General features: G+C 37.6%; 1 protein-coding gene across 1 annotated transcript in view; it reads right to left on the reverse strand.

Annotated features, from left to right (window-relative positions):
- Positions 1-15,647, reverse strand: part of SPAG17 (sperm associated antigen 17) — a 105,945-nt gene that overhangs the window by 29,971 nt on the left and 60,327 nt on the right. The window contains exons 20-25 of the mRNA XM_063352750.1: positions 14,712-14,942; positions 13,355-13,466; positions 12,708-12,836; positions 10,628-10,741; positions 6,412-6,620; positions 2,709-2,829 (exon numbers count right to left, since the gene is read on the reverse strand). Coding sequence (XP_063208820.1) covers positions 2,709-2,829; positions 6,412-6,620; positions 10,628-10,741; positions 12,708-12,836; positions 13,355-13,466; positions 14,712-14,942 — 916 coding nt within the window. The remainder of the gene's footprint in view (positions 1-2,708; positions 2,830-6,411; positions 6,621-10,627; positions 10,742-12,707; positions 12,837-13,354; positions 13,467-14,711; positions 14,943-15,647) is intronic.

A 15,647-nucleotide genomic window follows, 5' to 3' on the forward strand; every position in this document is an offset into this window, starting at 1 on the left:
GTCTACACAAGGTATGCAACTTAAGATGAGTAAGACTAACCCTCCTTGGCTTCCTCTGTAATCCACAATGTAAGGGACAGACTATGTTTTTCAGAGAACAATTCAAAGCAGTGATCTATTTAGAAATTTTGCATCCCCCTATGGACCTGTCTGTCTTTCCGAATTAAAATAAGGGAAATTTGAAGATGGATTTATTATGGATGCTGAACTTTTGAACTTTTAGAAGACTGACATTAGCTGAGAGGAATTTCCTAACTGCCCCATAAAGGTGAAAAAAGTTACTGAGTTTCACCAAGTTTGAGTTTGTATAGAAACTGAAGTTAGATATTTTGTCTACTTGAACAAATAAAGTTTTTAGATTAAATTATGGAAATGTGTTGAGTGTGCTGATAAGTATAGGTATGGTAGTTGTGTTAGGAGACTATGTGCATGTGTCTGTTCACCTCAACTATTCAGCACTTCAACTTAAGCTCTTTGACAAACTACGTATTTGAAAACCCTCTGCACCCTCTTTACTTCACATCAGAGCACATTTACCCTAAACGGGCAAACTCTGCCAAGCTGGCTGCATCCACCAGGACATTATTAACAGAGACAGAGATGTGATCATCCCACTCTACTCAGCGCTTGTCAGGTTGCACTTGGAGTACTGTGTCCAGTTCTGGCCCCCACAATTCAAGAAAGACGCAGATTGACTGGAGAGGGTCCAAAGGAGGGCCACAGAGATGATCAAAGAGCTGGAGAACCTGTCCTATGAGGAAAGGCTGAAGGACTTAGGTCTCTTCTCCCTTGAGAAGGCTCAGGGGGCACCTCATCACAGTATTCCAGTACTTAAAGGGTGCCCACAAAGAGGACAGAGGCTCTCTCTCCACAAAGAGCCACAGGGAGAAGACAAGGGACAATGGGTTCAAGTTACAATAGAAGAGGTTTCATCTCAATATAAAAGAATTTTTTTACAGTGAGAACAATCATTCACTGGAACAACCTCCCCAGGGGCATGGTAGAGACCCCGTTGGTGGAGGTTTTCAATATGTGATTGGGCAGAGTGCTAGATAGCTCCCTTTCCCACAAAAGGCTGGACCAGACGATCTTTTGAGGTCCCTTCCAACCTGGGCTGTACAATGATTCTATGATTTTTATATAAAAAGGAAAGAGATGTCTGAGAAGAAAAATGAGGGAAGCTTTTGCTAGCAATTCAGGTCTATGTAGCCAAAAAAAATAAAAATTAATCGAGGCATTCCTCTCTCAAATTATTATAAGTTTGTGCTGGATCCTTGTGTACCATACTACACTTATTAATACTATTTAATAAAAAAATCCTTATTTTTTATTAATTTACACACACTTGGCTGGTTTCTAAGAGGTATGTTGTTCCATCAGTTGCCAGGAACAGAAATGATTCTCTTGGGTTTTATGCAGCAGCTCCCACATAGGATGTGCTGGAATTACTGCTAGCATGTATTTGGTGTGTGTGATAAATCTGGTTTATTCCTGGATACGGGCACCTCTGCAGTTGTGCTGATCTATTTTCACATACTCAATATCTCCAATATAGTCTGGGCTGGACAGATTGGTTGTACATAGGTATTAAATCACATGCCATAGATGGCTGTTTTTAAAATTGACCAGATGACAGCAAAAAAATTCACATTTGTTTGCTTCAAAACCTAACAGCGTGACTACAAACCCCTGATATTTATTACAGTTCACAGTATGCATAGATGAACCTCAAGCTGATTCTTAAAAACACTGGGAAACGGAATCATTGCAGAGGGATGTGTCAGGCACAGTCTTCCAAAGGAAATTCAACAATAAGGGTAAAAAGGCTTATTATGACAATCTTCTCTATATGTACTGGATGGCTTAAATCAAAGGACTTCTGTGAAATAATTTCTGTTTAAAACTGATCATATCTTCTAGAAAAGCAACAAAACCTGACTGTAAAATATCCAGTAGCAGAGAGTCCATTACAGCATGGCTTAGTTTTGTTAATCACTCTTACCATTAAAAAATGAGCACAACTTAAATCTAGCACAAAGTACTACTTTTCAGTTTCAAGCCCCTGAAATTTGTAATACCTCTGTATACTCTGTTTACAAGCTATCACCAAAAATTCTGTTTCCTTGTCCTTCCAGACTGGCACCAGTCACTCCTTTGACCTTTTCTTTGTTAATTAGAGTTCTCTGGTGACATGAGCTCACTGTAAGATACACCTTCCAATGCTTTAATCGTTTTTGTCACTCTTCGCTGAATCTTTCAAAATATGAACATTTTGTCTTGTGGACTTAAGAACAGTACATATGACTCCAAAGGAGGTGAAGATATAGGTAACATAACAATCTTCCTGTTAGCACTCAAGATTCCTCATTTATGAATTGAATTTATTAATTTTTCTTTAGTATTCCGATACACATGCACATTCAACTGATTATTCAACATGACTCCATGTGCTTTTTTGGGTTGCTGCTTCCCCGCCCCCAATCTGTTATGTCCAACAACTTGCAATTCTAGATTTTTTTACATTTGTTTGAATTAAACCACATTATTTATGTTGCAAATACTATTAAACAGACATTATGTCAAACTTAGAAATCTGAGACATTAAAAAATTAATAGCTATATCTAAATCAATCAAGGCAGAAATATTTTTCTTCTGTAATTTTAACTTCTTTTAAATTCCTTACTTTGCAGTGGCTCAGAAAACTAACCTCCAAAACTTTCACCAAGGAAAGTTAATACCAGTCCATTGGGACAGGAGACATTCAAACTTCGGAAAGCAAGAGCATTTGATGTCACTTGTGTTTGGGAAGCTGGTTCTTCCATTTCCATCTACAGAATGAAAAATGATTTAGTTTTATTCCACATTTTAAAACACTACAGAAAAAAACAGAGTACAGATTTCAGTTGTAACAAAACATTTAAAAAAACCAAAGTGCTTTCTACCACTCATTTTTAACATTTTGAGAGTTCATGGATTCTGAAGTGGAAACATTAGCTTATTTTCTTTGATTATGCTAGCTTCTTTCATTCCTCTTTATTAACCCTTGAAGAACAACCCTTCCCAACTTTATTAATTTTGCTGAGTCGTTATGGTATCTTGTGCACAGTGTCAATATGAAATGACAATAAATAGATAATGTGAAGCAGAAGAGCATGAAATAGTTCTTGAAGTTGCACATCAGTTACTTTGCCTATAATCGTTAAAAGGGCACAAAAGAGAAGCAGAGCAGTACTTCCAGTCTGCTGCAAATACAGCACTGACTTGAGACGGGGAAAGGAAGGAATATTTGGCAGTTAAAATGGGTAATCCTCTTTGCACTGCTCTGTAGTGGAAATTGTTCTGATGACTAGAAAAGATGAGGTTGACCTAAGGAATGTCTGAAGACCCTGGAACATTTGGAAAAAATACAATAATGGACCCTTTAATGTCATCCCCCCAAAAACCTATGTGATGATGAACTACACTATGTCAGTAGTCGTAAAATGAAAACAACTTTGGGTTGCAGACAAAGGTAACAGAGAGAACTTTTCCTGGTATTACCCTATAGTCTTGATTTTTAGGAATAGAAAATTGGCAGATATTTTGCTATCTGTTTTTCAGCATAAAGGATGGTGTACATTTTATGGTTACTTTACATAATATTACTGGGCAGTTAAGGCTACTCCCAATACCCTAAGACTGCAGTCACAGGATCACTGGGCACAAGTCACAGAACAGGGCAGAAGTAACCCTCAGGTGTAAGTAACAGAAGCAACCCTACTTCTCTTAGTCTAATGGTAAAAAAAAATAATAATCAAGTCTACCTATATCGCTAGAGAAAAATGTTAATGTAACCTATTCTAAAAATTTCCAGGGCTGGAGGTTTCCTGGCAATCTATTCCAGTGCTTTACCTTGCTTAACCTTATTGACATTTTCCTATCAGTTAGCCTGAATATCTCTTGCAAAAAATTAGTTTATTTCTGATTATTTCTTCTGATTATATGGGCTAGCATAAGAGATGATGGTGTCCCTTTAGCTCTTTACAGAAGGCTATTTTGTCTCTCAACTCTAGATCAAACAAACCCAAGCCAAGCCTTTTAATCTCTCCCCACTGGTGAAGTTTTCTAGATCTCTGATCTTTCTTGGTACTTTCCTTAAAACTCTCCAGTGTGACCCATATTTTTCTTGCAGTGCAGTATCCATAACTGGACCCAATACTTCAACTGAGGCTCTGCCAGCCCTGAATGGAAAATAACTTCACATATTTAGTAGACTGTACTCCTGTTTATTCACCTCAATGTGGTCTTTGCCCTTCTCACAGCAAGATGGCATTGTTGACTTATGTATAGCTTGTGATCCATTGCAACTCTCAGACCTTTTTTCTGTAGAATTGTAATTGATAGAACCGTTACACATTCTGTAAATACATATTGATTACGTATATGTAATTGTAGAACCTAGCACTTATTCTTACTGAATTACATCCTATTTTACAGACCACATCCATGTGAATTTGTCAAGTTTGCTCCAGATTCTAATCCTGTCCTCCAAAATACTTGCAGACTCACACAGCTGGGTGCTATATGCACTAACATGGATACTGCCTGTCCGAAGACATTCTAAACCAACTAGTAAAAAGTCTTTTGGAAAAGGAAGAACTTAGATGTCCTCCTGGCAGAATGTTAATGGTAGGGGTATTTGTTTGTACAGAGTTCGTTTGTATGTTGTGCTGTGTGTTATGCGGAGCACTGTTTGGCAACTCCCTATACCACTTTCCATGCTCATGCTCTTTAAATACCTAGCTAAACTTGTTGAAATTAGGTCAGCAGGACTTTTTGTGGATATGGACAGAATCCATGTTGAAACAAGAGCCACAGCATTACTTCATCCACTAGGCACCACGGAGGCAGCATAGGTACGTTGCGTTTAGAGAGTCTTCCAAAGCTATTCTTACAACTCTCAGTATGTGCTTATTGCTGTCTTTCTTAGTACTCTCTCCTCTCATTTGCTTCGTAATGGAAACTATCTCCTGTTTCTAATAAACCTGAACTGCATTTAACCCTTCATTTCCATATTGCCCATTCTACTTTGAACACTTCAGCCCAGGTCTGACAACAGAATTATGATCTCCATTCAACCTCCTTTGCAAAGGGAACTGAGAAGAGAACTTATAAGCCTCTGGTAAAGCCATAGCAAGAGAGAAGCGGCCAAAAGTAACCAGAGCAGACAAAAGACCAGTTTTGCAAGACAGAGTTCTGAAAAAGAAATTTTCAGATCTTTAGACCAGAAGGTGGTGAACCTTTTCAGGGCAGCGCCCTAGAAAACAGTAGCAAGAACTGAAGTAGAGTTTCATGAAATGCCTCTGGAATTGGAAGCCACCACAGTTGTATGAACTAGTGTTAATTTTCCATGGAGAAATTCTGAGGAACAGGACAAAAGAGAAAACAGAGCGGGAAAAGATGTCAGACCTGGTGCCTTTCATGTTTTTTACATATCATCCACCAGCCTATGGAAGAAGCAGAACACGAGAGGGAGAAATTACCGGGTCAATGGAAAATAATTGGTCATGAAAAATATTACATGCAGCAGATTGGACAGAAATTTGTCTCTGGGTGAGAATCGGGACATTTTATTAGCAGTTCTTTCTGCTTCATTTCAGCCATACTTGATTAAAGTTGGAACCAAGTAGAGGTAAAATGAAAACTCACTGCTATATGCTTTAAATATTTTTGCAGCTAGTCTGGAAAGATATTAAGAACCACATTTAACAAGCACATTATCTAGAAATGCTACTCTTTTGTAATGTGATCAGGTTAAAGGGGATAGCTTTTTATCATAACTATCATTAAAGGACTATCCCAGACAGTGTATTTTAGAACATTAGCGTTACATGAAACTGTTCATGGATCTCATTGCTTTGTGTTCTGATTATGCCTGTTTTCAGAAGACTGTCCTTTCCCTAGCTTATGATCAGCTGGAAAGACCAAATTGCAGAGCAAGCTTTTGCAAAACTGTCTCCACTAATTTACTATTTGGTTAGACTTTCCAATACAGGTTTTGGAAGGCACAGAACAGCTCTCCTACTTGGTTAAACTAAAAATTGATTTCTAGAGCAATTCTAGTCACCGAGATAATAAGGTAACAGGTGTAACTGTAAAGACAAAATTGACAAAAGTACGTGGACTGTGGAAGACAGACTGCCCTACACCGTGGAGTTGTAAAGGCTAGCTTCATTAACAGCTGCCAATACCTACATCTGAGAACAACTGGAAGACTAAACATATCCTTTGAAGCACCATCAGTTGTTAGGAATTTGTTAAAGCACAGCTCAAAGCCCTGCGAGAAGAACATATGATCCTGTTGTGTAACTTTAGGTATTTGAATGTTTTGTTTCTTTTCTGTGTTCATTGCATAATGCCTATTCTCCCACCTTTTCTTGTTCTTGCTTTACTGGGTCATCAGGTGGTGAAGGGCCTATTTTGCTGCGGCTTGTTTTTGCAGATGGCAGAGATTTTCCTGATTTTTGTTTGATGGACTTATCCTTTTTTTCTGAAGCTGATGTAACAGGAGAAATCATTGTTGGAATATGAACAGAAGGGATGTTCAAAATTCTTGCCAAGACAGGATCTATTTTATCATCTAAGGAAAGGAAAAGCAATATATTTAATGCAATTAAGTTTCATACGTGCAGATGGTGACATTTTATTTTTTAAACAAGAATTTGTACACTGAATCTTACCTTTGAAATAACAGCCTCGGTGAGGGAGTTTATTATTTCAGATAGAGGGACTGAATATATGAAATTATTTAGAAAATCTTTCCATAGACTGACTACTTGTCAGCCTAAAATACATCCTGAACCTATTGTTTCCTACAAGTCATCATCTGCCTTTCAAAAATAGAAAATACAATTTTAAAAACTCTCTTCTACCTCCAGAATACCTAGATAGGTAGAAACATTTTGAGTCTAGTATCTAGGAAACTATCACAGTTGCTATGCTTTATCATGGGCAGATCCAGCATGGACCAACTCTAGCAGTTTTGCACTACATAGCTCTATTTTGCTCTAATGATTCAGAAGGATACAGATGATCTAGACTTGCTAAGACTCTCCCAATTCTTAAAGGACAAGCATTAGGGCAGCCTGCTAAGCACGTTGACAGGATGAAGTCATGTTGCCTTCTTGAAAATACAATTAATACAAACTTAGATGTTCTGTAAAACATTTTTGTTTCAATGAACTGACACCTCTGCCTAATCAGAAAAACCCAGCCAGCTCTAACCATAACGCTTTTTGGAAAGATTTTTATAAAATCACCTACTCATGCTTGAAGGCACCTAAGTCCAAAACATACAACTCATGAAATACCACCTTGTTTCCCATGCAGACAATTTAAGTAATTGAATTCTTGTTTGTTTTGGAGAACTTGCTACCCAGATGGAGCAACTTCTTATCCACACCTTAACCACATCCATACAGATAAGAAATGAAAACACCAGTGATGATCTCAGAAACCATCTTTTGAAAACCTTTTTTAAATAAATAAAGCAAGTTTGATTTGCTTAGTAGTCTACAAAGTATGAAGTTTAACAAGTCAGCCATTTCAAGAATGTCTTTAGGAAGACTTACAAAAATCCTTTTTTATTTTTTTTGTTTTGGTAAAATTACATTGTAATTCTGCTTCTTCTAATGAACAACATCATTATCTAATGTGAAAACCGATAACATCAGGCAAAGAACAGTTAACTAACTCATTGACAAATTGCAAGCCAGATCACATTCAGACAAAGAAGGAAAGAAATGCATCCGGAAGCATGCTAATAGAACCATTCTGGTGTGAGATCGTAGCATTTTCTGTAACACAGATGAAGCGTTAGTATATTTTTGGCTGAAAAAGATAAAAGGTAGGCCTAAGTGCTACTATGTCCACTGTTTCCAGAAAGGTTTTGACACAGATGGTTTAATCTCTGCAGATAAGAAAATGTGGAGACCACCTTAAAAATAAAGTTCTAAACTACTAGAAAGGCTCCCTGCATGTTCATTTGCCTTATGGATGATTCTCGATTTATGGAAACTGCAAAGGTGACCCAAAATTTAAGAATCTAAGGCTAGAAGAAACTATTAGATCATCTGGTGATGGAATCCATGGATAACAAGCTTTCCGCCTCAGTTTTTAAGCCTTCAATCTCTGTTTTTGTCTTGGTGCCAGCATTAGTAAAATGCAGAGATATCTGAATATATCCGCGTCCTGAAAGGAAAATTTAGATCGCCACAAAGATTTTTGAAATCCCCATTTTCATTAGTTGATGCATGCCTGATGCATGAGAATCTGATGCTTTGTTATGTGGCTCTGCTTTCATGTACTGTAATTTACGCTGTGTGGCTTTTACAGCTTATTGGAAGGCTGAGGAAATGTGAACAGAACTGTGTTATCTGGAATATACTAGAGATAAATTCTCAGCTAATTATATAAAACAGAAAAGTATAAAATTCCCCATACCGTCCATTCTGATACACATTTAATAGACAGCACAGCCATGGAATAAACAAGTATTACTCATCTCCAGGTGGATGGTGAAAAGAAAACGCTGACTAAAACTTTGACAGAGCTACGCTCCACAGAGAAGTAGGATAGATGAAATGAAGGATTTTGAGGCAACTGTCCAATAAAATAATTGGTGAATGTAATCCGTCTTGTCAGGCAAGTATAAATATCCATGTGAACACTGCAAACTGCATATAAGCAAGTTCTTACATATAGTGAGGGGAGCTATCCTTCCCAGCTACTCATGCTGTGAAGTGGAGCATGCTCAGTTTCAGACAACACTACTTTCTGCTGATTTTAGAAATAGAAGTTCTTATAGGCTCTTGACCCCTTAAGAGATTTCACCTACTACTTCAATCTGGTTGATCTAAAAAATGAGAACACAGTGCCTGAGGGCAACAATGAAAAAGAGTGGATTGTTGAGACTGAGGGAAAGTGTCTTTAGAAATCTTGAGAGAGATGTGACATTCCAGAGGACTGTCAGATTAAGGAAGGTTTCCATCCTCCTGCACACACATACAGATCTCTAGCACTTGGAATTGGACTCTCATAATTTCATCAAGGCACAAAGAGCAAGTGCAAAGGACCTATAATACCCAGAGGCGAAAGCCTCGCAGGTGCTCAAGCAGTGCCAGATTCACAAAGTGAGGAGAAGCTTAATTCTAGGTGCTCTGAAATTAGATGCTCTGAAATTAGATTTTGGTCGTGCTGCAGAAAAAGAAAAACAATTCAAAACTTGAACAAATACTAACATTTAACCAAGAAATAAAAAAGACGCATAAAGCCAGCAAACAGCCTGAGGCCTTTTGTCACCTTAGCTTCCCTAAAAGGAATAGGGAAGAGACAAAATGAGAAAAACAGTAAGAAAAATGAGTATTAGAGAGGTTCCAGAAATTTTTTTCAGTAATGCAGAGAAAATGAATAGTTCACACCCAATCTAAACAATCTGTGCAGAGAAACTGTGGATTACATGGCATACCATTCTACACCAGGAATGGACGGCATATGAGAATAGTCTAAACCAGAATATTTCTGGTCAGAATTTTTCTGAGCTCTTACGATACAAACACCCACAAGGGAAATTAGCCACAAGCAAGTCATTGTAGAAAAACTGCAAACAATCAAAGAATGCCAGTCAGCAGTGCTGCACTAAAACTCAACATAGAATTATGCTAATGTAGAACAGGATGCTTATGGTACACGTGAAAATGTCACAGCTGACATATAGGTGTTTAATTAGACATGTCTCTCTTTTATGCCAAAATACATTTTTCACAGTCCACTACACCGTGGATGCTCTCTTGGCCCAAGTTTAAAAAGCCCTTTTTTAGTAATTAATTTTTATAATGTATTTGAATAACAAAAACTGAGTGTATAGTTGAATGGTTTACCACAGTCCACACAAAGATGCATTCAATTAAATGTTTTCATATTTTAGGAGCTGAAAAATGCTGGGATTATTTCCTGATCAGAGGAGGGTTTCACTTTTATCCGTATGATGGTTTCAGTGGCCTTTCAAATGTAACGGAAACAAAAAGCTCTTGGTAAAAGCAGACGCTATTTTCACTGTGGTTTTGTGAAGCAATTGCTTCCAGTTGGTGAATGTGTTTGTTGAAAGGCTGAGAGAAATCCCTCATTATGTCTGCACAACTGTAACCTAAAGTCCAACTCCTAACATAGAATGAAATAGTCCATAATCACCTATATAAATTTACAAAAATATTATTTCTTGGAAAGCCAAGAAGACTTCTCAGCAAATCACATTTTCTTTGGCTCAAATTAATTGGCTGATTTTGCTGGGCTACTTAATAACAATACTTGCAAGTTTCTCCTTGCACTGCTATGTTTTCACAGTAAGTAAAAAAACCATGGAGACCTCTCTCCATTTTGAAATTTAAATCATAGAATATTCTTGACAGCGTAATATCATCTTGAGCCTTGCTGAAAATTCCCCACCATGTAGTAACAGCTGCTGAGAAAGGCAGAATTGCATGCAACACATTATTGGGTTAAGGAGTTTATGAAGAAAAAAAAAAAAAAGAAAAAAAAACAAATTCCCCCTATGGTTCTCAAATATCCTCTTCTATTTGCTTACTTTACCTGCTGTCTTCCCTGTAGGTCCATAATAGCTCAGGGACAGCTGGATTCCATTTTCTAAGGTGGCTGAAAACGATCCAAACTTGCTCACAGCTTTCTTTTGATTTTTCAATTTTCCTTTAAAAAAATTAGAATGAATTTTAAAGATAGCAACACATACCAGAACCACCTGACCTGCAAACCAATGACTGGTGTGAACAGTGGCACATCAATGTGGATAACTAACCTGTAAAATAGATTAATATGGGACGGGGAAAACTTTATCATTCCATTCACAGGGTTGTATATCACATTCAGTTTTGTGTAACATAGCTGCGATTTTTCATCTAGAAATTGCATTCTAATTAGCTAGTTTTGTAAAAACAGGTTTAATAGCAACAACTAGTGAAAAGTCTTTGTGAATTTAAACAGCAAGAGAACCTAGTTCTGGAGTCAAGAATCCCTACTTCTGTTCCCTACTTGGCTTACTGCTCATTTCTATCACACGTAGCCTATGCACTAATAAAAGACACTGTCTGTCAGATATTGTCACAGGGACCGTACCTGAAGGAGAAAGTAAAAGAAAGGAGAAAAAGTTGAGAAATTAGATCCAAGGATGTGTCTGGCGTTTGTGAAAGTGGATCAAGAGACAAGCTCACTTAGAGGTGCAGGAGAAGATGTCACGTGATGAGCATGTCATCCTTGGAAACCACAAGAACTATGCAAGGTAACACCTTCGAGAAAGTGACACTGGAACCTACCTTGAGTCTAGTTCAACTCCTGCTGCCTTAAAGAAACGTTCTGCTGGTAAAAGGAAATCCTTGGGATTTCCAAAATGGGGAACAGCTTCTTAAAACTGTGAGGAGCAGCAGAGAAGACTACAAAAGAAGGCTAAGGCAGGCACCCAACTCCTAGCCATCTCCCAGTTCTTTCATCAACAAGGCACATTACTGAGACCTCGTCTGGTCCTATTTACTCTGTTATTGCAATGTTCATTGGTGACTACCACCTGCAGGATGCTCTTTTGACATTCTGACTGCAGTAAAAGCTTACCACTGTTACCATTCAGCCACTGCCAAGCATCAGAGTGGATTGATTCTTGTCTTCCCTACTGCCTTTCTATAAGGTATTCCTCTTTATACAGGAGGAAAGCCTCTCACTCATGCCAAGTGAATACAACTTGCCTCAGATGCTAGCATACTGGTGATTGAAAGTACCATTTGGCAGACCCCAGAATGATACAAGACTGCTTTCAGAAGGGCGGACAAGAAACATCTCATCTGCGGAAGGGATGAAATTTTCTATTCAGGCAACCTACAATTACATCACTGGTGGCACCTGAAGCCAAGGAGAGGAGCAAGAGCAGGATGCTTTCTAAGACCGGTGAAGACTAAAAGAGCTAACACACCTACCAGAAGTTATACTTTTCCAACACTCTTCAGTTCAGTGACAGCAATTCCACAGTGCTTTTGGCAAATATATACAGAAATTGTTACAGACTGGCTTTCATCTTGGGAACACTCTCACCTCAGTTCAGAAAGGATTTGGATTTAATGCTTTCTGAGTGTTAGCAACATGTCAACCAGCAGCAGAAGTTGCTGAACTGCAGAAATATCTGTTTCCACAGCAAAGGTCTTGAAGAGGCACTAATGCTATGGTCATCCAACCCACAAAAGGAGGCCCACTTGAAAGGGGAAAATATTCCCTTCTTGAGGGCAGGCATTTATCCTGGTCACAATGGATACGATTCAGTTTGCATCTTCTTAGGCTTTCCCAGGCCACATTAAGGTCTGAAGGAGTCGTCCACTGAGGAAGAAAATTATGTTCTTAAGGAATAGTGACTCTTTTAATTTATTTCCTTGCTTTGGAAAAGAGACTGGTTTACACCTGTTGTCCTGTACTGTGCTTCTACATCTTAGTAAGATCTCTCTACATGGTGCTTAAGTTGGATAACTGGATTTTTACTTCTATTTACAGAACACTGATCTTATTTACCGTCTGCCATTAGTAGGGAATTATTTTCTGATAGTTTATAAGGTTTGCATTAAATTACTAAATATGTCAAACTATTAATTCTTTATATCAGTGATGTCAATCCACTAACCTGATCTAATCTTCTGTTCTTCATTAATTTCTTGAACTTCGATTTCTTTTAAGTTTTCCTTGGGGTCTGTGATATGAATGAAGAAATTGTGGTTGTCTTTTATGACTTTCACCTTTACCAAAGTTAGACCTGCAAAGCAACAGAATACTATTATTGCTCCCACCAGGCTTCAGAACTGCCCCACATGCAAAAAAAACCCTGCACTTGCAACTATAAAGCACATAAAAAAGAAAATTCCTCTGAAGTAGACTGACTTGCTTAGTAGCAGACCAGGAAGGCAAAATTAAGGTTTGCTGAGTTTAGACTAAATATTCAAAAACTTCCTGAAAATTGTCCTGACTGGACAAATTACTGGAACACGCATTCTTGTAATATCATGCATTGGTTGCCATTGAACAGGTAAATATGAACTGATTTTTCTTCATTTCTAGTTTTCTGGTACTTCGTTTATTTATCAATTGTCAACATACTACAGTAAAATGTAAATATTAGTAGTGATAGAGGCTAATACAGAATTACATGGTACTCTCACAATGTCTTCAACTGCATTTCTACTATTAAGACATGAAAAAGCATTTATGGATTAAGAAACTATGCCATCAGTTAGTAACCGAGTCAAAGCAAAGTATAAAGAATTAAAGAATCACCTTTTACAAACTGTATCTTCTCTACATGAATCTGTCCTCCATCAGATGGGAAAAGATACTGATTGGTTCCTGATACTTGAATGAGATCCTCCCCTGTACTGTAGCCAAGAAACTGGAAAAACAAGTTTTAGATTATGTGTAAATGAGAAAGGCAGAAGCTATGAAAAAGGCAAATGAAGGACAGATTCTCAGGATCCCACTGTTCTGGTCAACATTTTTTGCTTAGATATTTAACTAATGTAATAAAAAGTTTAGCAAATACATAACATGTTATTCTCTTATCCAAATAATTTCTCAGTTACTAAGTGAAGTACACACAAGAGCAGAATCTGGTCATTCAGTGCTATGGACCCTCATGGAAACAGAAGAGTAGCAAGTAGACTGGTGGCTTAACACATAATGGCAAGGAAAGACAAATTCTGGACAAGCACAAAGAGACAAAGTACATTGTCATGTGATCAGATAAAGGGCAGATAAAGATTCAGTTTTCCACCCTCTAGATTTTGGAATTCAGACACTAAATCCGATTCTTACATTGCTGTGCCTTCCAAAGCACCAAAAACTGGCAAAAATTAGGTGAGCGAACTCAAGTTCATACTGGTGTTACTTTATCTCTGAGTTTGAAGTCTATATTCAAGCAAGGTTAGACTAGAATATATCGACCTACAAGTTTTGGATGCAAGGCTTAGACTCTGCAAATATAAACCAGTGCGAAATGCCTAAAAACTGTTTGGAGAAAACTAATAAGTTTTCTAATTGTTTTTCTTTTCTAAGTTTTCTTTTTGTTACTAATAAGTAACAAAAACTAATGAAGAATCCCCTCTGTAAGAAATCTCCCTCTGTTAATTTAACAGGCAGAATACCTTGTATTAGGGTACTCCATGAATTTTGAATCAGGAAATGGAAGAAACAGTGAACTCCTTTTACTTGATTTCCAATGTGGACAGGCAGAACTTCAACTAGGTCTAGCAGGCCCCAGATATAGGCTTTGGAACAGGTCTTTATGTTCCCCTTTCCTATTCTCTCCCATGAAAATCACGTTTTCAGGCAAAATTAATCCCATAATTATATTTTCCACGGGCACAAAACCATGATCAACTTACCTTTGTGTTCATGGCATATACACTAAAAACCATCCAAGTTAATTAAATACTTTTAGGTAGGATAATCTTAAACATCAGAAACTGCTTTCCAAAACTTTTAAGAAAGGATCTGCTGCTAAAATGATGGAGTTGAACAAGACTGACTTAGGCTTCATTTGCCCTGAACTCGAATTTCACAATGGATAATAGCTTTGCCTGTGTCTTGACCCTATATATAAATAGTTCGCACTTCCGTGCAATATATGATTCCTTACCTTGTAAACTTTCTCAGAATGTGGTTCTGGGATGCTGGGATCCTCAAGTTCAGCGGCTTTTGCTGGCTCATCTTTAAACTCCTCTTTGGAAGATTTCTTGTTGGAACCTTTACTTTCTTCATGTATTATCTCCTGTCCTTTCTTTTTACCTCCCAAATTTTCTTTTTTTCCTTTTTTTTCTTCCTTAAGTTGTTCTTCCTCTAGTAGTTGGTCCTGCTCCTCCTTCCAAGCCTACATTAAATGTTAGGAATTCAACTGACTGTGGTTCTCTCTTTGTATTATAAGGTATTTCGTATGTGCACACTGAAAAGAGTGCAACTAAACAAACTCAAAGGAACCAATGTTCTAAGTCACTCTAAGTCACCCCCATGTTTTCCAAACATGCCTACGGTTTTACAATATTACACACTACACTTTGCATAAAAATACTGACTCATCCAATCCACAGGATAAGTCATTCTTGGCCACAGAAGATGTATCAGATGATTATTTGTATCTTACACATTCAATCATAAAAGAATTATTTTGTTGTGCACTTTTCCACAACACTTATCACCAAATCAGAAAGCATCACTGGTATTAGCTTATTCCAAAAATGCAACCGTGAGATAAAATGATTTTATGCTTTTACAGAAAGAGGAATGAGGTATCGATGCCAGAATTAACACCTTGTATCAGACAACACGAGAGATGTGAGATTTTCCAGAGTATTTAGAGTTTTGTAGCATTTTATATTCTAAGCATACCAAAGCACCAGCATTTCTGTGAAAGAAATGGTAAAAATTCACAGTTACAAGTTGGGCATTAGCCTAACTTGAGCCACGCCAGCTCAAGTTAAGTGTCCAGGAATTGGTTAACACCATTTCATATCTACATTCCAATATCAGTACTTTAAGTGCAGAGTATTACACACTATAAGAAAGATGAGACATTCTG

Source organism: Chroicocephalus ridibundus, chromosome 1 (assembly GCF_963924245.1).
Source record: "Chroicocephalus ridibundus chromosome 1, bChrRid1.1, whole genome shotgun sequence".
Classification (NCBI taxonomy): Eukaryota; Metazoa; Chordata; class Aves; order Charadriiformes; family Laridae; genus Chroicocephalus; species Chroicocephalus ridibundus.